General features: G+C 45.3%; 2 protein-coding genes across 3 annotated transcripts in view; one reads left to right on the top strand and one right to left on the bottom strand.

Moving 5' to 3' along the window:
* FGFRL1 (fibroblast growth factor receptor like 1) overlaps positions 1-22355 on the bottom strand; it is a 175667-nt gene that overhangs the window by 8960 nt on the left and 144352 nt on the right. The window contains exon 3 of the mRNA XM_079975295.1: positions 8155-8235. Coding sequence (XP_079831421.1) covers positions 8155-8235 — 81 coding nt within the window. The remainder of the gene's footprint in view (positions 1-8154; positions 8236-22355) is intronic.
* The window catches only part of SPON2 (spondin 2), a 269742-nt gene that overhangs the window by 113492 nt on the left and 133895 nt on the right, over positions 1-22355 (top strand). The window contains exon 7 of one of the 2 annotated variants that reach the window (XR_013838607.1): positions 19898-20037. The exons of the other annotated variant lie outside the window; for it this stretch is intronic. The gene's annotated coding sequence lies outside the window, so the exon portion shown is untranslated. Of the gene's footprint in view, positions 1-19897; positions 20038-22355 lie in introns of those variants that run through there. 2 annotated transcript variants of the gene reach the window in all.

The raw sequence follows: 22355 nt of genomic DNA, 5'->3' as shown, positions 1-22355 counted from the left end.
TGTCAGGTAGTTGTTTATCTCTTGTGACATCTTGGGAGGGCGTTCCACAGGGCGGGCGCCACTACCGAGAAGGCCCTCTGTCTGGTTCCCTGTAGCCTCACTTCTCGCAATGAGGGAACCGCCAGAAGGCCCTGGGCGCTGGATCTCAGTGTCCGGGCTGAACGATGGGGATGGAGACGCTCCTTCAGGTATACAGGACCGAGGCCATTTAGGGCTTTAAAGGTCAGCACCAACACTTTGAATCGTGCTTGGAAACGTACTGGGTATACAGTGAGTCAGAGGGTTATGCCCATGAGCAACGAAAGCCAAATCTATAAGACACTAAGCTACACAGGTGATGCAGAGTTCATCATCCAGTCTATCATCCTACAAACCTTACAGTTCTTTAGTGCTAACGTTTGGGAACCTTCCAAAACCATCAACACAAGGAAGAATCAGAAGCACACAGAAGAGTATGAGATAGGTATTATTGTTATACATGTGCACATTGCATTTTACCAAGTTCCTGTTTATCGCAGCTTCTTTCTCCTAACAAGAATTACAGTGGTACCTCGGGTTAAGTACTTAATTCGTTCCGGAGGTCTGTTCTTAACCTGAAGCTGTTCTTAACCTGAAGCACCACTTTAGCTAATGGGGCCTCCCACTGCCGCCATGCCGCCGGAGCACAATTTCTGTTCTCATCCTGAAGCAAAGTTCTTAACCTGAAGCACTATTTCTGGGTTAGTGGAGTCTGTAACCTGAAGCATATGTAACCCGAGGTACCACTGTACCAGGCTTCCCACCAAGCGCCAAGCTTGCTTTGAAAAGCACTCAATTTGTCTGAGCTACCTCACAGAACCCTGTGTGTGTGTGTGTGCGCACACACACACACACACACACACACACACACAGATTGTATCAAAGCTTTTTCAAAGAAAGCTAATAAAAACCCATGGACTACACCTTTACCCTTTTCAAAAATCTATCTGTGATACTCCAGATCCATTTCAATCAGGGTTTAGGCCTGGTTTTGGTATGGGAAATTCCTTGATCACCCTGTATGATCATCTCTGTTGGGAGAGAGACAGGAACCGTGTGCCCTTGTGAATTCTTCCTGATATCTAAGCAGCCTTTGATACCGTCGACCGTGGCATTCTTCTGAAGTGACTGTCCAAGCTGGGTTGGGTGGCACCAATCCAGTTCTACTTGGGTTATTTTCTGAGGGTGTTGCCATGAGGTTTGTTTTTATCCCCCATGCTTTTTTAACACCTACATGAAACCAGTGAGTGGCATCATCTGGAGTTGGAGAGTAAGTTGTCAACAATACACTGATGATATAGAGCTCTTCTTTGCACCTGCCATCTTATAACATAAATGCTCTTAAAATTAAACACTCTGAACGTACTAATTTTAATTACTGAGATATGTTGATATGTGTGCATTCTATAAAGGTAAAGGTAAAGGACCCCTGGACGGTTAAGTCCAGTCAAAGGCAATTATGAAATGCAGCGCTCATCTCGCTGAGGGAGCTGGCGTTTGTCCACAGACAGCTTTCTGGGTCAGGTGGTCAGCAGGACTAAACCGCTTCTGGCACAACAGAACACCGTGACGGAAACCAGAGCACACAGAAATGCTGTTTACCTTCCAGCCACAGCAGTACCTATTTATCTACTTGCACTGGCGTGCTTTCATACTGTTAGGTTGGCAGGAGCTGGGACCGAGCAACGGGAGCTCACTCCGTCGCAGGGATTCGAACCACCAACCTTCCGATCGGCAAGCCCAAGAGGCCCAGTGGTTTAGACCACAGTGCCACCTGCTTCCCTACACATTGATACCTCACTGGATCACTTATTTTACAAAGATGGGCTGATGAATGAAGAGATGAATAGATCTTTTTCTGATCAATAAAGCAATCCATAGGTGTGTGCTGCAGGGAAAGGTGGACAGTGCCAAGTTCATTCCCATAGGGGCTTCTGGCAATTCCAGCATGCAGCTGGGCAAATGTAATCTGCCTACATGCAGGGGACAGATTGGAGACAGATATGCCCTCCTTCCAGTCATTCTTCCTTATCTTCAGGCCAAACAACAAAACAGAGTGTGGCGGCTCCTCTTTCCCAACACACAACGTGGAAACGGAAAGGATATGCGTAGCTCTCACTATGTGAGCAGGCTTTAAAGCGCAGACTTTCCCTCATAACCTCATCTCCATTCCCCCTCCTGTTCAGCCTGTCCATCTATTCTCACACACTGACCTCATATTTCGGATACATCTGATGGGGGAATCCAGCTCAAACATCTCCCTTATGTACATTGTACCTCCAGGAACATTTTTAGCCAGAGCAGCAAGTGTCCCCTTCTCTACCCCACCCTGACATTCTGGGTCTCGGCCACGTCAGGATATTTTATTTCAAACTCTTTCTTGCGCAGCACAGAAATGCTTTGCTCTCTGCTCATGGGCTTTCATGTGTAACCCAATGAACGGGAGTGACTCCGGCATTCAACAACCTAGCAGACAGCTGGAGTGACAAGTGTGATATCCTAGCTCATTCTGTAGGGACTGGTGTGTAAATGTGTAGGTATTCCCCAGATCATCTCCCTGAAAGCGGGAGGCATCCCTTGCAGCGAAAACAATCACGCTCCATGGGAGCTTCAAAAGACAACCCCGTTTGTCAGCAGAGCTATTAGATGTCTGAGCAACACCACACCAACCAATCTAGAAGGTAAAAATCACAGCCTTGCTAAAGCAACTGTTAAGGAAAAGGTCCTTAAGGAAAAAGAGGTCCAAACTGCTCACTCTCACGACTTACTCTCAGTCTAGCACCATTCCTTTCACTTCTAATCTATCAATATACCTTGCCACACACGGGTGCCATTTTGAGGCATTTGCTCCTGCATCGATTCATTCAGATTTGCCATGTTGCTTTTATTGCAATTGCTACTACAGTGGTACCTCGGGTTACATACGCTTCGGGTTACAGACTCCGCTCACCCAGAAATAGTACCTCGGGTTAAGAACTTTGTTTCAGGATGAGAACAGAAATCATGCTCCGGCGGCATGGTGGCAGTGGGAGGCCCCATTAGCTAAATTGGTGCTTCAGGTTAAGAACAGTTTCAGGTTAAGAACGGACCTCCAGAACGAATTAAGTACTTAACCCGAGGTACCACTGTACAATTATTTGTATGCATTGTTGTGGTGTTTGCCCATTCTTTGGGGATACGTTTGTATTGGGGGAGAGAAAGGGTTAATAGGTTGACCAATAAGAAAGCCCGGGGTTGGAGCCTACCTGATTTTGAGTCTCAGCCCAGAGGTTTTGACAGTTAGTTCGGTTGGTTCTTTTGGGGGGAGAGATAGAGGAGTCAGAGTGAGTTAGAGACAGGGACAAGACTGAGAGGGAATAGAGTGACAGCGTTTTGAATATATTGTAAAACTTGTTTGTGTTTGAAATAAACTTTAATCTTCATTGTTAACTCTACCTGACTGAGACTCAATGCTTCACTGGGGAAGCATTGGGTTTTTTAAACAAAATTGGTTGCAGCAGAAGAATAAAGTAGTGGTGAACAGGTCAATAGTCCGTGAAATGACGGGGGGCTCTGTACGAATGCCACAGTTGTGTGTGTGTGTGTGTGTGTGTGTGTTTTAAGCCTTTGCACGTTCAGAGAAACACTTGAACATGCTTTATTTGATATGCAAATGCCTAATTGCAGTTAATGTATCTGGGTACACACTGATATTTTTCACTAAGTAGCAATCTCAATACCCCCTGTTCACCACCAGGACTGTGGCACAAGGGGGAGGGACTAACTCTTTCCCATGTGTTGCATGTTGCAGACCCACTGAAAATGGCTCTGTCTGAAGCTGCTGTTGCTGTCAAAAGAAGCTCCCCTCCCATGGCAAATAGCACAGAGAAAAAGGTTAGTCCCAGCCCCATATCCCTTGCCCCGATCCCAATCAGTGCTATTTAACAACAACAAATATGCATTCTGGAGCCAAACTAAGCGACGCATGGAAATATTGTGGTTTGCCTAACGCCACTCAGCAAGATTCTTTTAATGTGGATTTCCAATGCCCAAACCCAACCATTTAGCCACTGAGTACACTGTCAAGGCAGTGTAGAAGCGGTGCCATTTCCCAACATTTCTGAGATGCTTAATCTACCCTCTAAACCTTTGGGAGAGCATCAGGAAAGATAGATTAGGAAGCATGCTAAGTCAGCGTGCCTTCCATGATTCTGTCCATTATCTTGCTGAGTATGACTACAACCTACCAAACAACTCTGGGGTGCACAATTCTGAAACATTTCTAGGCTTAAAAGGTAAAGGGACCCCTGACCATTAGGTCCAGTCGCGGACGACTCTGGGGTTGCGGGGCTCATCTCGCTTTATTGGCCGAGGGAGCCGGCGTACAGCTTCCGGGTCATGTGGCAAGCATGACTAAGCCGCTTCTGGCAAACCAGAGCAGCGCACGGAAACGCCGTTTACCTTCCCGCCAGAGCGGTACCTATTTATCTACTTGCACTGGCGTGCTTTCGAACTGCTAGGTTGGCAGGAGCTGGGACTGAGCAACGGGAGCTCACCCCATCACGGGGATTCGAACCGCCGACCTTCTGATCGGCAAGTCCTAGGCTCGGTGGTTTAACCCACAGTGGCACACGCTTAAGTCTAGTTTCCTGCTTGGCAGGGGGTTGGACTCGATGGCCCTTGTGGTCTCTTCCAACTCTATGATTCTATGAAGTCTAATTAAAAAGGCAGTGATAGAGTTTACATGCATGACCTGGAAGTCAACTAGAAAGGGAAGAGATGGAAATTACCACATGTCTCACCAATATTTGCAGTCCCTAATGGGTTTTTTTTTTGGGGGGGGGGAGGTTGAGTCTACACTGGTTTATCCTGCATGCTTGTTCCTTATGTTACCTTCTTTCCTTCAAAGTAACTCTAAAAACCCAGGCTTTATGATAAAGCTACAATACAGTGGTACCTCGGGTTACATACGCTTCAGGTTACAGACTCCGCTAAACCAGAAATATTACCTCAGGTTAAGAACTTTGCTTCAGGATGAGAACAAAAATCATGCTCCGGCGGCACAGCGACAGCAGGAGGCCCCATTAGCTAAAGTGGTGCTTCAGGTTAAGAACAGTTTCAGGTTAAGAACGGACCTCCAGAACGAATTAAGTTCTTAACCCGAGGTACCACTGTACAATGAAATCCCGAGAACAGGTAACTCTGAAAAAGCTAACTTTGCTGGCTTACTGAGTGTTGCCCCCAATATGTAATCCATGGTCTGTACTTTGCCTCCTCCCATCCTCCCCTCATTTCTGCCCCAGGCATTTAGTTTAGTCAAGTTTAAGGTGCTGGTTTTAACCTTTAAAGCCCTATACGGCCTAGGACCCTCGCACCTACGGGACCGCCTCTCCTGCGCTTTCCCGCTATCCCGGACCACTTTTAAAATGCTGGCCGTCGGGAGCAAAGACTTTCGCCCACCGCCGGCCTTCCTGGACCTCTTCTGAAGGCCGGAGGGGGGCGAAAGGCTTTGCTCCCCCCCATCTGCCTTCCCGGGATAGCAGAGAAGCGCAGCGCGTTTCTCCGCTATCCCGGACTGCTTTTGAAGGCAGGTGGGGGGGAGCAAAGACTTTCGCCCACCGCCTGCCTTCAGAAGACCTCTGCTGTCCCGGGGGCTTTTAAAATGCTGGGGGTCGGCAGCGAAGGTTTCGCTGCCACCCGCCAGTATTTTAAGATCGCCCCGGGACGGCGGAGAAGTCTCCGCTGTCCCGGGGGCTTTTAAAATGCTGGCGGTCGGCAGCAAAGCCCTCCTGTCCCTGGAGCTTGCAGGGCAGGAGGTGGGGAGAAGGGCTTTTCTTCCCACTGCCAGACTTCAGAACAGCCTTCTGAAGGCTGGCGGTGGGAAGAAAAGCCCTTGCCCCCCCCCCCAGCCTTCAGAAGAGGTCGGGGGACAGACTGTCCCCGGACCTGGTCTGAAGGCGGTTTCCATAGGAACGCAATGATTGATTTTCAATGCATTCCTATGGGAAACCGTGCTTCGCAAGACGAAAAACTCGCAAGAAGAAAAAACTTGCGGAACGAATTAATTTCGTCTTGCGAGGCACCACTGTAATTTGATTCTGAATTGATTTTAGAATGTATTTCAATTAATTGGCTGTGATTTTATGTAAACTGTGCTATTTTTACTGTTGTTAGCCGCTCTGAGCCTGGCTTCGGCTGGGGAGGGCGGGATATAAATAAAATAGTAGTAGTAGTAGTACTCATCTTGCTCACAACAATCAGAAAGGAAAGCAATACTTTTGGAGTGTGCTTTCTCTCTCTCTCTCTCTCTCTCTCTCTCTCAAATAGGTAAAGTGATTACCTGCCTCACCTAAGCTGCTCTCCATTTCTCTGTATGTTACACTGAAGCCAGATCAAACAGTCGTGAAATTTCTCCCCCAGGAAAAAAAAAATTGGAATGCAAATGGGGGTGGGGGAAAGAAAGGATGCCAAGTTAACAAAGGAGAAAGAAAGAAAGAAAGAAAGAAAGAAAGAAAGGCAATGAAAGGGGGAGTTATCTTTCTTTTCTGTAAACACCTGCTCCAAAATCTGTATAATTTGCTGAAGCTTTGCTAGCTAGACCAAAAGGGTCAAAGGATTTTTGTACAAAGCACCTCGTATTTCATGTTCTTTTTTTCAAGTGTTCCACTACACATCCTTGGGAGTTTTGCTTTGTAGTCCAGAATGCGGCAGCCAGGCTGGTGACTGGGAGTGGCCGCCGGGACCATATAACACCGGTCCTAAAGGATCTTCACTGGCTCACAGTATGTTTCCGAGCACAAGTCAAAGTGTTGGTGCTGACCTAAATGGCCTTGGCCCAGTGTACCTGAAGGAGCGTCTTCATCCCCATTGTTCAGCCCAGATCATGGGAAGCCAAATAATTTAAACAACTAAAAGATGCCGTGTGCTAACATGGTATGCCATATGTGTTTCCTGACTAGCTGTTAGATCCCTGTATATAAGCAAAATACTGTATTTCTTGCTCTATAAGACGCACCAGACTACAAGATGCACCTAGTTTTGGGAGGAGGAAAACAAGAAAAAAAATATTCTGAATCTCAGAAGCCAGAACAGCAAGAGGGATCGCTGCGCAGTGAAAGCAGCAATCCCTCTTGCTGTTCTGGCTTCTGTGATAGCTGCGCAGCCTGCATTCGCCCCATAAGACGCACACACATTTCCCCTTACTTTTTAGGAGGGGAAAAGTGAGTCTTATAGAGCAAAAAATATGGTATCTGACAAAAGCAAAGGATAATATTTAGAAACACAAAGTTGTGATTGTTTTTCTAGTTCGGAGTAGCATTATTACATTTTATTTCATTGGTGATTGCTCATGCCATGACTTGACTTTATAAAATCTGTTGTGCTATTTTAAAAACAAGTCAAAACAAAAAAATTCCTTCCAGTAGCACCTTAAAAACAAGTGTTTCTAAGAGAAAACAGAAAGCAAACACAGATGTTACGTTGCGGAGCGTGTGGTGGTTCTTAGTTATCTGCAAAACCAGCTGGAGGATTTCCACTTTGCAATAGTGTCTCTCATATTTCTGTGTTGTTTTTGTGTGTGTGGAAAACTCATCTGTCAGTTTGAACTGTAGCAGGTATTGATTGCACACCAATTTAAACAATTACTCAGCTTAGGTAAATAGTCTTGATGTATTTGTCCCTCTGTGTTTACCTTACTACTGCAGTGCATCACGGGTTAGAAACTTCAAGGTTGTTTAAAGAGTCGATTAAACAAGACACAGAGGTGAACTGATGTCACAGGTTAAAGTGCCACGAAAATACAGATAGAAAGAAAGATCACCCTATTGCAACAATGCAGATATTTTGGCAAGAAGAGTTTGAAATGTGAGAATGCAGATTCTACCAAAAATACAAGGTGCGAGCATGATGCCGCTAAAATGGTCAGACATTGGAATGGCCACCCGAACTGTCAAAAGGAAGATTACCATCAGCTAATTATTTACAATAATAAATCTTAACTACCTAAAAAAATCAGTCGAAGTCTAGTTGGCTGCAATATGTGTTTGTTCCACAGGAATAATATCTTGCCAGTGAAGTCCCTGTTAACTGGAACTGTGTTCCGTCTTCTTGTCCTCTAGCCATAACATAGCTAGTAAAATTGAATGTGTCTTTGCTTACCCCAGAGCTTTCCAGAATGATCTTCAGATTCACTATTGGGAACTTCAGGTGCTAGACTCTCTCTTCCTGAACTTGCATCATCTAGATTCAACGACAGGGAAAGGAGGAACAGTTTAAAACATCATAAAGCAGCATCTGACCTGGAACGCAGCTGTGCTTTTGCAGGAACTGAATTAAATGGCACATTCCAACACGCTGAATATGTTTTTGCTACCTGCTGCCAGTTCAGTTTCTTTCCTGTTTTTTTAGCTTTTCAGCTGGCTACTAACATGATGGGAGATTAATTAATGCTTCCATTAATAGCGAACCAAAGCCCTTTTGTTTATGTTTACAGAGTGGCGTTCCCAAGGAGGAGATGGAACTGTTTTACACTCCTTGCAAATGATGGCATAAATCAAAATTATAGCTGAGGAGGCAACTGAGACTTCTGGGAACCGGCCATGTTGGAGGCAACATTTCACAGAATTCAGAAAAATCCAGGAAGTGAAAAACTGCTATATTTATTTTGAAGCTTACACGGTGCCTTTCTATAAATCTGTGCTTATTTGGGCCAGTGAAACTGTTTGGGAGACCAGCAGTGCGAAAAGCTGTGGTGAAGGGAAAGCATCAGTGCTGAATGTTACTTTATTAAGGACAAAGCAGATGTTGTTGCGCTTATGAGTATTAGACAAGATGTGGGGAGACCTCGCTGCGAATTCTTGCTCAGACATAACACTCTCTCGGTGACCCTTGGCCACTTCACCACCTTTGTGCTTGACCTACTTCACAGGTGGTTGGGAGAATAACATGGGGAACTATGTATGTTATCCTGAGCTGCCCCAGAAAAGTAATGTAATAAATTACTATCCTTATGCATAAAAGAAAGAAAGCACAACCCCACTGTTGCTGTTCCATCTTGGTAAGCAGGATGGCTGCTACTGTTTTTAGGCCATCTCTGTGGCACCAGCACAGACATGCCGACTGCTCCTGAGCCTAGTGAGCTGACTAGGTAACTGGTGCCTCAGTCTACCCTTCTGTATGTCTACCCTTCTGTATTGTACTTTGTCCTTCTAAAATCAGGCTGCAGAGGGGGTTCTAAGAGGAAAAACAAGCAACCAGGTGGATCCCACACCAAAGATACAATGGCCTAGTATTCTTGAGGATGCTCTGGAAAACGCTCCGTGCTCATGCTCCCAACACAGAGCAGCAGAGTTCTGCCTGCTTCACTTTTCAAAACTGGAAATTGCTTGCAGATTTTACCATTTTACCACTGAGTTTCTGCAACTCAAAAAGAAATTTATAAGGAACCATTCGGGGTATATTTGGAGCTATTTGTTACAGGTAGCTAGTAGCAAAGCAAACCGACATATGGCAATAATATGCTGGAAACGAGGATTTTGAAAACGCAGCGCCGAGCCCTGAAATTCTACAGGGTAAGACAGTAAAAAGATCCATTAAATGCCCACAGGACTTCCTTGCAGATTTTTAAGCAGAGGTTTTGTCAATTAGAACTTAATCTTGCCCAGCCCTGTATAGCAAGGCTGGACTCCCCTCTTTTGTCTCCAGCCTCATGTTACAGTATGCCCACCAGAGTGCAGCCCCCTCCCGCCCCCAAATCCACTCATGCACACCAACTAATTGGCATTCTCAGCTGCACTTGACAGGCTGCCAAGCCTTTCATGTGAACCAAATTGCTGTGAATGCGCCAGATCCTTTGAAGATCGCTGCTCGTTATCCAGCCAAATCCTCAAACTGTGGAGCTGCATGCAAGAATCAGGAAAGCTCTCCCCCAAAAATAAAAAGTTTGAAGGATGGGTGTGGGTGAATTAAAAATGCAGATAAGGTGGATATATTGAACAGAAGGGTTTCAGAAAACATCATGGCCAGCATTTGGTTGAGTGGGGGGAGGGATTGTGCCAGAGGTGACTGCCAAAATGTAGAGAAGGTGAACACTGTTGCTGCGTAAAAATAAAGAAATCTACAATCTAACTTTTATGCTCATTTACAGGGTGGATGGATTTAAATCACTGCAAGAAGGGAATGAAATCAATTTTGATTTTGCAGCACTGTATACAGACAATTGCACATATTTATTGGTTACGGTAGCAACTGAAACATAATCAGTTTGCATGCAGTAGACTTTTGCACTACATAATCGGATCAGCTTAAAGACAAGGGAGCAGTTGTCAAATGCATGGATTTATCTGTGCCTGTATGACAAGCAAGATGACTTCCTTGAAATCCCCAGAACGTTTCAGAAGGTGCTCATAGTTAAGTGTGGTGTTTCTCCATGAAAGTAAATTTCCACACTGTTCTGTTAGTAAAGTTTTCATAACAGATTCCTAGGAAAAGGAACTCAATGCAAATCTCAGTCAAGCAGTTTGGGGTTTTTTAATTGGAATAAATGATTGTGGAGGTGGGATCAGCTGATTGTTCTCATAAAATGCAACACTGTGTTTCCTGGTTCCTACTTGTCAGCCTGGGAAGGAAAACTCTGACCCCTAAATCTCTGCTGCCTTGCAGCTATACTCATTCAAGAGAAAGTCTTTGGGAGAAGAAGGGGCTAAAGAGTAAGCCCTACACAAATCTGGAGTCCCTAAGGTGGTTGGATGGCTCCTTGTACGTCTCCTTCTAGAAACTTTTTCAGCCAAGCTGGTATCAAACGCATCACTCTGCTTTCCAAGGCCGAGAAGAGGGTGGTCTTGTCTTCTGGGCAGCCTCCATACACACTGCCCAGATCTGTGTCCCAGGGAGGTTACTTTGGTGCTGCTAACACACAGCAGTTTGACTTCATCCCTGGAGGAACACCCCCCATTCTCTCGGGACAGGCAGATCCAGCAACAACAACCACCTGTGATGGCTTAGGTCTCATAGGAAACCACAGTAAATACTGTGTGCACTGGGGCTAAAGAATGAAGTGAATCATGGCGATTTGGAGTGAGTTTATCCTTATCCATGTTGAGCCATTAAGACAACAAAGCATCCCGAGTTAGATCAAAGTTCCCACAAAGCTTGGTGTTGCTCTGTTTTTCTGTCCACAATCTCTCTATGTTTCTCTACTGTAGTTCCATGGACTTTTTCAAGAAAACAAGGTAGACTCAGGAGGCTAGGCCTAGAGAACACAACAACTCGTCCTGGTAGATACTGCCCCTATGAGGCAGTTATGGGGACTAAGGTCCCTACTTTCCCACAGCTATCTTAAGTTTCCTCCTCCCCTGGGTCCTTCCCAAGCAATCTGAGACTATGCCGCCATGCCTGTCTTTGCCCCGCCCTCTTCATACCTCTGCGGTTTCTGGGAGACATGGGGGGAGGAGGGGAGCTGGTCACAGCAGGAAAGGGAGACACCCCCCAGCTTCTTCACCAGCCTGATTCATCCCTGCCTCTTGCTCCCCCTGCTTTCCAGCCTCCACTTTTGCCTCTGCTTCTGCTCCTCCCTCTGGCACAGACTCCTCCTGCTCACAAAACCCAGTTACTTCTACAGCTTCCAACACCTCCTCCTCCCAGTCTTCTCCATCTTCTTCCTCTGACTATTCGTGGTTGTCCCATCACCAACCTCCGAGCTCTGAGCTTTCTTCCCTTGAGGGCTCCCCAGCTGGAAGCCAGCCAGTCAATGACATCATGTGGAACGAGAGGCGGAGGAAGAATGAGGCAAAGGCTAATATCTCCACATATTTGATACAAAACAACAAAAAGGCCATCCCAAAGGAGCAGCTCTCTGCCATCAAGAGATCTAGTCTTGTTCAAAGTATTTCCCTAAACATTTTTAGTGGTCTTCCTTTCATGTGAAAAGTGTGTGAAATTAGGGTGCACCCTCCCTCAATTTTTTAAATCTTTTTTTAAGGAAACATAGTAGGGAATTCCATGTCCATTGCACATTGCGTGAAATAATGCCAATCGAGCTCACGACGACATCATTTTATAAAGCCGCCTCATGCTTTCCCCAAACATCATTCTTCCCATCCTCAGCCCACAAAGTTAAAGAGCTCTAAAACACATTAAGCCTCCTCTATTGGGCAAATACTCTGGCTTATTCTGAACCACTTGAAGCCCTTCACAGTTTAAAGCAGCAAAGTACACCAGAAATTATGAGTCTTCATGCATGCATTTTCCAAACCACAGCTACTACCACTTTTTCCCAGGAACTTTAAAAGATATGCATCTAATTAAATTTGCTGCCTATCCTTCACTCCCTTGCTATCAAACTGAATGTTCACCTGGATGTAAATGCAAATGTGCATTCTAATCCCTATCAAGATAAACACCTGGACAGAGCCGTCTTTAGCATATGCGCTGCCGGGGTGCAAAGACCCAACCAGCACCCCCAAATTTAGTTTAGCTGTCCCCAGATTTTGTAGGGAGGGGGTGAACTCACTGTTTGGCTCCCCCCCCCCAAAAAAAAGCTCAAGTTGTTCACTTTGGGGGGGGAGGAAAATCGCTCACCTGTAACAACGACGCAGTGGAAATAACTGCTTTTGTTTCCTGACTCGTCAGGAATATTTGACGCTATGGAGTAGGAGAGCGAACGAAGAGGGGTGGGAGGGGACTTTCGCTCCATTGCTTTTCACTGCCACCAATCGAGAGGGACCGGTATACAGTAGGTATACATTTGGCGCTCCCCAGAATTTAGCGCCCAGGTGCACTGCACCCCTTGCGCCCCTGGGTAAAGATCGCCCTGCACCTGGATGCACACCCCAGTGTTCCACTGAAGCAAAGTATCGCAGATAAGACAGAATCTGCACTTAAATATGCATTTAGATGCACATCTGGTTGGGCCCACAGAAAGCCCAACAATACAGACCAATCTAGTGAGTTATATGCATGCAGAAGAAGGTGGCTGACGAGTGCAAAGCTCCTTAGATGGTTTCGGTGAGAAAGCTCTGGGTGTGGGAACTGGTAAGAGGCATACGAAAGGGATGGGGAAAGGGGATATTACATGGTAGGAACAAAATGCACAACAGCAAACATTCACACTTGCATGTTTTCATTACTCATTTTGGCAGTTGGGATAATGGGATGCGTTTTCAGGGTGGTATCTCAAGAGATTCCATTGATGCCCTGATTGAAACTGATGCAATTGCCACAGTTGAGACGCCTAGATCCTAGAACTTGGAGAAAAACAAACAGAGCAGATCAACCAATGTGAAGAGCTGCAATAACTTTGTGCTTAACATTTAGAAACCATGTTTGCAGAATTGGTTGTTTCCCTAATATTAAGTTAATTGAGGTGTTTGCTTGCTTTTGGTTTGAGGCTCACGTTACATTTTCTAGTGCACTCTCTGCAGTTGGTTTCTAGTTCTTCTGCCTTTGAATTTCATCAGTTTATTGCAAAACAAAGAATGGCAGATTTAGCTGCAAATGCAGGCCTTACAGAAAGGCAAACCAGCTGTCCTTTCTGGCTAGCAACAAACTTTCCATAGCTTTAGTGGCAGTATAATGGAGGCACCAGCTTGTTTGTTGCTTCTTTTTTGCTATACAGTGGTGCCCCACAAGACGAATGCCTCGCTAGACGAAAAACGCGCAAGACGAAAGGGTTTTTCGTTTCTTGAGTTGCTTCGCAAGACGAATTTCCCTATGGTCTTGCTTTGCAAGACGAAAACGTCTTGCGGGTTTGCTTCCTTTTTCTTAAAGCCGTTAATACCCGGGGAATCCGTGCTCTGCAAGACGAAAAAATCGCAAGACGAAGCAACGTGCAGAACGAATTAATTTCGTCTTGCGAGGCACCACTGTAGCTGAGAGGAGAGTTTTCTCCCTTGAATTCCAAGTAGTCACAAAGAACCCTGCTAGGAAAAGCAATAAAATTCTGCTAAACAGATAAATTTTGACTTCCACTGAAAATTAACAGGAGGAAAGCAAAGACTCCAGAATACCCTGGGGACAAACCTTAATACGCCAGAATTAACATTACAAAATCGATATATCTTAGTTGAATCCCATGTGCAAATTAGAAGAGAAATGGGGGGGGGGATTTGAGAGGACAGTAGAAATCCCTCTCCTTGTTGAAAGAATGTGTGTTGGGGAGGTGAGGGTCAACCAGATCCTTCTCCTTGAAGCCCCAAATCCTCCTACAGCCATACTTTCTACGAAAAAGCCTGGAATCATCTGATGGATTGCTTGGCTTGGTCTTAGAGCAACTGTGATGATGTTACGTACTGTACTTCATATGTGAACATCCTAGTCCATCCACATCTTAGACCTCAGCTAGCTAAGCATCTTCAGCTGGCCTTGTATCCATAAGAAATCGATGTGTACTCATCTCCGGTGAGGGAGCAGAGAAGGCAAGCAGGTGGTTAACTTCTTCAGTAGTAGTTTATGAGCTAGGTGTCTAAAAATGGGGTGGTCATTACCATCTGAGATGAACAGATGATGTCGACTTGGAGGAACATATTAAAATTACCAGTCTTGTTGGCCGTCAATAAGGAGTAGCTTTAAGATGGTGCTGACATTTAGAGGTCTACATATTTGGAAGGCAGGATGCTGACTGGAGTAGCGCAATTGATTTACACCAGGAATGCTACCTCAACAGAGATATGATTGATCAGTATCAGATAGAAGGGTTAATGAAGAAAATTTTAGTATATGTTATACACACTTCATCCTCTATGAACACATACCACACTTTGGCCTTTATGAACAATTTTATCCACAATTAAAATCAAAAGTACAGTGGAACCTCTACCTGTGACTATAATCCGTTCTGGAGGTCTATCCAGAGGTCGAAACAGGTCGCTGGGAGAGGCGTCGTTGTGCGCAGGTGCAGGCGGCAATTGCCCACTTCTGCGCATGTATGAACGCCGCTTCTGCGTATGCGCGGTGATCACCGCTCCTGCACATGCGCAGATGGCGGCAAACCCGCCAGTTATTTCCGGGTTTGCAGTGGACGTTGGGCGAAGTGGACACAAGCAGAGGCAGATGTAAGAAGAGGTTTGACTGTAATATCTGATCTGCACCTTTTCAGCCATGCTTCCGTAAATTATGGATCTTTTCTGGTCATTAAATTTGAGTACTCCTGGGCCCAAATTAAGCAAAAAATGTGAAGCATATAGCCTCAAAAATGGATATTATTATTAGTAGTAGTAGTAGTAGTAGTAGTATACATAATTAAGCCCATGTATACGTGTGTGGGAGAAAATTAGTCATTACCACTGGCCAATGTGGCTTCTTACCAGGGTCACAGGCTATCAAAAAAATATTATGGTTTATCCATTCATTCTGGAGGATATAGAGACAAAGCCAGTAATCCCGATGCCACTTTTGGAGGCGAGAAGACTCCCAAGCTTGAGGGCAGCAAAGAAAGAAAGAAACCCCCTAGAGGAGATTCCAAAGGAGTCCCTAACTAATCCTGCTCCAAACAAAATAAAAAAATTCCTTCCAGTAGCACCTTAAAGACCAACTAAATTAGTTCTAGGTATGAGCTTTCGTGTGCATGCACACTTCTTCAGATACACTGAAACAGAAGTCACCAGACCCTTCTATATAGTGAGAAGGTGGGGAGGGGCATTACTCAGAAGGGTGGTGGGATTGGGTGATTGGCAGATAGCTGTGATGAGCCTGTTGACGACTCTTAACGACTGCAATAGGTCTTACAGGAAAAAGCAAGGGGTGAGAAGGTGAAAAATGGCTTTGTCCTGTATAATGAGATAAGAATCCAATGTCTTTGTTCAGACCAGGTCTCTCCATGGTTTTAAGTTTGGTAATAAGTTGCAATTCAGCAGCTTCTCTTTCCAGTCTATTTCTGAAATTCCTTTGTAATAGAACAGCTACTTTGAGATCTTGTATAGAATGTCCTGGGAGATTGAAGTGTTCTCCTACTGGTTTCTCTGTCTTGTGGTTCCTGATGTCAGATTTATGTCCGTTTATTCTTTGGCGTAAGGTTTGGCCTGTTTGTCCAATATAGAGAGCTGAAGGACACTGTTGGCATTTGATGGCATACACAATGTTAGACGATGAGCAATTAAATAGTCCCGAGATGGTATGTGTGATGTTGTTGGGGCCAGTAATGGTGTTGTCCGGGTGTATGTGGCAGCAAAGTTGGCATCTGGGTTTATTGCAGGCTCTGGTGCCAGTGTCCGTGTTAAGGAGATGAATCTTGTAATGCCTTATGCCAGGCATCCTGAAACTTGGCCCTCCAGATGTTTTGGGACTACAACTCCCATCATCCCTAGTTAACAGGACCAGTGGTCAGGGATGATGGGAATTGTAGTCACAAAACAGCTGGAGGGCCGAGTTCGGGGATGCCTGCCTTATGCAAATGGGCAGAGTGGCCCATATAGCTGCTGTTGTACAGAAAGGGGAGCGCTGGTCTTCAGCAGCAGTAATGGTGTACTTGAGTGCAAGGCCTTTACTTTCTCCCATATCAGCTAATGGCTGCCATTCTGGAGTGTCTGGAGGTGGTTTGAGGATGGATGGCGGCTAACAGATTGAGGTTGAATCCTGACAAGACAGAAGTACTGTTTTTGGGGGACAGGAGGCGGGCAGGTGTGGAGGACTCCCTGGTCCTGAATGGGGTAACTGTGCCCCTGAAGGACCAGGTGCGCAGCCTGGGAGTCATTCTGGACTCACAGCTGTCCATGGAGGCACAGGTCAATTCTGTGTCCAGGGCAGCTGTTTATCAGCTCCATCTGGTACGCAGGCTGAGACCCTACCTGCCCGCGGACTGTCTCACCAGAGTGGTGCATACTCTGGTTATCTCTTGCTTGGATTACTGCAATGTGCTCTATGTGGGGCTACCTTTGAAGGTGACCCGGAAACTACAGTTAATCCACAATGTGGCAGCTAGACTGGTGACCGGGAGCGGCCACCGAGACCATATAACACCAGTCCTGAAAGACCTACACTGGCTCCCAGTTCGTTTCTGAGCACAATTCAAAGTGTGGTGCTGACCTTTAAAGCCCTAAACGGCCTCAGTCCAGTATATCTGAAGGAACGTCTCCACCTACATCATTCTGCCCAGACACTGAGGTCCAACGCCGAGGGCCTTCTGGCGGTTCCCTCGCTGCGAGAAGCCAAGTTACAGGGAACCAGGCAGAGGGCCTTCTCGGTAGTGGTGCCCGCCCTGTGGAACGCCCTCCCACCAGATGTCAAAGAGAAAAATAACTACCAAACTTTTAGAAGACATCTGAAGGCAGCCCTGTTTAGGGAAGCTTTTAATGTTTAATAGGTTATTGTATTTTAGTGTTTTGTTGGAAGCCGCCCAGAGTGGCTGGGGAAACCCAGCCAGATGGGCGGGGTATAAATAATAAATTATTATTATTATTATTATTATTATTATTATTATTATTATTATTCACTCCTATGGGGGAAAGGAACACACTGCACTTAACAGTATTCCGGCTGGAGCAAAACCTACCCTTTACTGGCCCAGGCCCACTGACAGGGGTCCTGCAAGGAGATCTCACACAGATCTGAGCATGGGGCACCCAGAAACATGCTTCAGCAAGGGTGTCTATAGGCTGTCCCTCCAAGATGCACAAGACCCTCCAAGTGTCCCTATTTTCCAGGGACAGTCCAGGATTTACAGAAGCCATCCCAGTTTCTGATTTGGACCTGGAATGCCCCGCTTATCCTTAGGATGTCCTTATTTTCATCAGAGAAATGTTGAGAGGGTATGGAGTCATCTGACCCCAGAGCCATCTGAAGGCAGTCCTGTATAGGGAAGCTTTTAAATGTTTAATATTTTGTTATGTTTTTATATATGCTGGAAGTCACCAAGAATGGCTGGGGCAACCCAGTCAGCTGGGGGGGGGGTATAAATAGTAAAAAGATGTTGTTGTTGATGATGATGATGATGATGGAATAGGATGTTACTATTTTCATCGGAGAAATGTTGGGGGGTATGCATCATATTGACAGGTATTTTGCTAGCTGTTTTGAACAGGAAAAAACGACAACACATGTTTGGTTTTGGATAAATCTGAACAAAAAAAGTTTATAAGCTATTCCTGAGTCTGGAACAGAAAGATTTGTACTTGGCTTTCAGAAGATCTTTGCTTTAGACAGCAGTGAGCAACTTGGTTTAAGCTAGCAACAGATTCTGGTCAGGACTCGTTTATTCAGTTAAAAACACACGCCCAGCATTTCTCTGCAGTCCACATAGTAGTTCAGATTTGTAATGGGACAATGCCAGTCCCTGCACTGAGGGGCTTGTGGCTGGCTTTGGCGCTTTTGATGTCAGGGACCTTGAAAGCCCCATTTCACAGATGAACCAGCTTTGCATAAATAAACAAAGTGACCTTTGAACTAAAGCCTGAGACCTGAGCGCACTTCAAAGACCGTGTGTGTGTGTGTGTGTGTGTGTGTGTGTGTGTGTAGAATGAAGCAATCAGCAAGCATCATTAATGCAGCTGCTGGCTCAAAGCACAACTCCTTGGAATAGCACAACTCTTTAAAAGAACAAGGGGTGTGAGCAAATAAAGAAGAGAACGAGAAAGGGTGGGCAAGGAACGAGAGGAGAGGGAAAGTGACGTAATCTGGTCAGGCTTGAAAAATCTTAATGAGGATTTCTCTCAGGAATAAATGAAAGATCTAGCACAATGCCACTTAGACATTTGTTAAGAAACCTCAAAGCAACGTCCAAATCATACTTTGCTTCCTATTGCAGTCATGGCAAGACAATCTTGAAACCTCTTTGCTTATGTTCAATTTACATTAGCCTGACATACAAGGCCAAGATCTCTGGATCCCTTGGTGGGCCAATTAAGAATGGGCCTGCACTGAAGAATGTGGGTATCTTGTCAAGGTGTATTGTTTCATTATACCTACACACCTTGCCTTATTGTGCTCTCCCTGTGGCTTCATCTTGAACCCATGAATTTTTTGAACAATGGAACCACATCTCTTTTAAGAAGAGGCTGTGCTGCAGAAAAGAACCCCCCTTAATAGCATCCAGGTCAAGGGAAGTCACAGTACAGTGGTACTTCTGGTTGCGAACGGGATCCGTTCCAGAGCCCCATTCACAACATGAGCAGAAACGCAACCTGCGTCTGCGCATGCGCAGGTCACAATTCGCCACTTCTGCGCATGCACGTGACATCATTTTGTGCGTCTGCGCGTGCGTGAGCGGTGAAACCTGGAAGTAACCCTTTCCGGGTGGCCGCAGGACGCAACCGGAAAACGCTCAGCCTGAAGCAAATGTAACATGAGGTATGACTGTACTACTCTTTTCGGCCTTGTTCAGACCACAGCTGGAATGCTGCATCCAGTTCTGGGCACTACAGTTTAAGAAGGATGTTGACAAGCTGCAAGGTGTGCAGAGGAGGGCGACCAAGATGATCAAAGTTCTGGAAACCTAGTCTTATTGGGAACAGTTAGGGGAATTGGGTATATTTAGCCTGGAAACGAGGAGACTGAGAGGAGATATGATAGCCATCTTCAAGTATCTGAAGGGCTGTCACATGAAAGACGGAGCAAACTTGTTTTCTCCTGCTCTGGGGGTAGGACCGGAACCAATGGATTCAAGTTACAAGAATGGAGATTCTGACTCAACATCTTGGTTGACTGCAAACTTGACATGAGCCAACAGTGTGATGCGGCAGCTTAAAAAGCCAATGCAATTCTGGGCTGCATCAATAGGAGTATAGCATCTAGATCAAGGGAAGTAATAGTGCCACTGTATTCTGCTCTGGTCAGACCTCACCTGGAGTACTGTGTCCAGTTCTGGGCACCACAGTTCAAGAAGGACACTGACAAACTGGAACGTGTCCAGAGGAGGGCAACCAAAATGGTCAAAGGCCTGGAAACGATGCCTTATGAGGAACGGCTAAGGGAGCTGGGCATGTTTAGCCTGGAGAAGAGGAGGTTAAGGGGTGATATGATAGCTATGTTCAAATATATAAAAGGATGTCACATAGAGGAGGGAGAAAGGTTGTTTTCTGCTGCTCCAGAGAAGCGGACACGGAGCAATGGTTCCAAACTACAAGAAAGAAGATTCCACCTAAACATTAGGAAGAACTTCCTGACAGTAAGAGCTGTTCGACAGTGGAATTTGCTGCCAAGGAGTGTGGTGGAGTCTCCTTCTTTGGAGGTCTTTAAGCAGAGGCTTGACAAACATATGTCAGGAGTGCTCTGATGGTGTTTCCTGCTTGGCAGGGGGTTGGACTCGATGGCCCTTGTGGTCTCTTCCAACTCTATGATTCTATGATTCTAGGTGGAACTTTCTGGCTGTTAAGAGCTGTTCGACAGTGCATCGGACTCCTTCAGAAGGTGGTAGGCTCTCCTTCCTAGGTGTTTTTAAGCAGAGGTTGGATGGTCATCTGTTGTGGATGCTTTAGTTGAGATTCCTGCATTTCAGTGGGTTGGGCTAGATGACCATCAGGGTCCCTTCCAACTATTCTATTATTCTATGGCTCATAGGCGTTGTAGCCCTAAAGGGCCACAGGTTCCCCTTGCTTGGCCTAAAGGAGTCCCACGGTCCTTCTACAGACACAACATATGCAACAGAAAAGGGAAGCAGTAGCTTGTCATAACTTGCCATAGCTACAAGAACACTTTTTTTGGCCCTGAACCCCGTTGTGGTGCTAATTTGAGCTACTCTTTCCATTACAGATAACAATTCTGCAGAGAAGAAGATTTATGCTATACTGAGACAAAAAACACAAGCAGGGCCTTTTAAATACTGTGTTATGAATGAAGTGGTATATAGTGAAAACATTCCGAATAATGCCACCTGTTTTTATTAATAATATTAAATTTCCTGCTTCTGGGGTTGCAATCTATTTTAATAAACATTTTTTTGCCTACTCTTCTGCGAGAAGCTGACTACTATGGTATATTATTACATGCTAACTGCTGAAGTTTAAAATGGATAAGGAATCTGTATCCAAAAACAGCAATTTGTAAGCCATAATCTCATACCAATCTAATTAATGTGATACCTGAGATGTGTTTCTTTTGAGACACAGGAGTCCAAGCGGCTGAAATTGCCAGAAACACTGCAGGGTGAAACTGGGGGCAAAAGGATGTTTACCACCATTTTAAAAAGGCATTGGTGCAAGTCACGAAGACAATCCAATGAATTGGTTTCCGCCGTGGTAAATCATAGCTTCAAAGCCAGGTTAAGGTGGGTTGGGGCCACCACTAAAAGGGGGTTAAAAACATCGACTTTTTAAGACCTCGGGGACTGCTACAGCCTGCTATCCAAGCAACTCACTCATCAACTGTTCTGACTTGAAAGGTCATTGAAAAACACTGAAAAACAAAAGCAGCCATGATGGTTCATCTCACGAAAGTTGCTTAGCACAGGAATATCCAATCCAATGCCCCTCATGATTTTGGGGGGATTAATAAGGCAGGCCCTTCTTTTGCATGTATCCTGTATGAGAATGGGAGAGAGGGTGAGGAGTGAGAGGGAGGTATGTACAGATGAGTTGTCTGCAAGGAAAAGCTGCAGAATTAATATTGGCTTGTGTGCTTTTTAACTTGTTCATAAACATTCTAAAGTTAGGACTGAGCAGTGAGGCGGCCAAGTTTGAGGGTGACACTAAATTGTCCAGGGTTGTTAAAACAAAATGGGAATTGTGAAGAGCTCCAGTAAGATTTCTCCAAACTGGGTGGGGAAATGGCAAATGCCATCCAATCTGAACAAGTGTAAAGGGACGCATGTGAGGGCAAAATTTCTCAGTTTCACATATGTTATAGGGTCTGAACTGGCAGTGACTGAGCAGGAACAAGGGTTGTAGTGGAGAGCCTGACAAAGATGTTGACCCAGTGTGTGGCAGCTGTGAAAAATGCAAATTCTGTGTTAGGGATTATAAGGAAAATGAAGGTTGTCCATGTCATAAGGACATTAGGCAAATCTATGGTGTAACTGAACTTGTTAGCACAAGTTGCTTTATCCCACCCACTGACCCCATGGCAGCAATTTTGTGACTGGCAACCACAGCAGTTTATCAAAATTCAGAATGTGCTCACTGCTCCAAAAATGTGGCCTCTGGCTTTAGAAGGTTGCCTGTACATTTTGCTTCATAACTCTTCTCCTAGGAGAGTTAGAGGCGAGAGAGACAGACAGACAGAAAGACAGACAGACAGACAGCAAGTGCAATCACTCCAATTGTACCATTATAATCTGACTCTGCATAGTTTAAAACACACTTTGGTTTAATGAGCATGAACACACTCCTGGCTGTGCCGTGTAGGGGAAGAAATATGCCAGAAACCAAAATGTCAGAGTTTGTCTTTTTGCTGGGCTTGCAGTTTGTTTTCACTCATTTGTCTGGAGAGATGTATGT

Source organism: Podarcis cretensis (genome assembly GCF_951804945.1).
Source record: "Podarcis cretensis genome assembly, chromosome: 5".
Taxonomy (NCBI): domain Eukaryota; kingdom Metazoa; phylum Chordata; class Lepidosauria; order Squamata; family Lacertidae; genus Podarcis; species Podarcis cretensis.
Note: the sequence above shows the minus strand (reverse complement) of the source record. Positions and strands in the feature narration are given on the sequence as shown.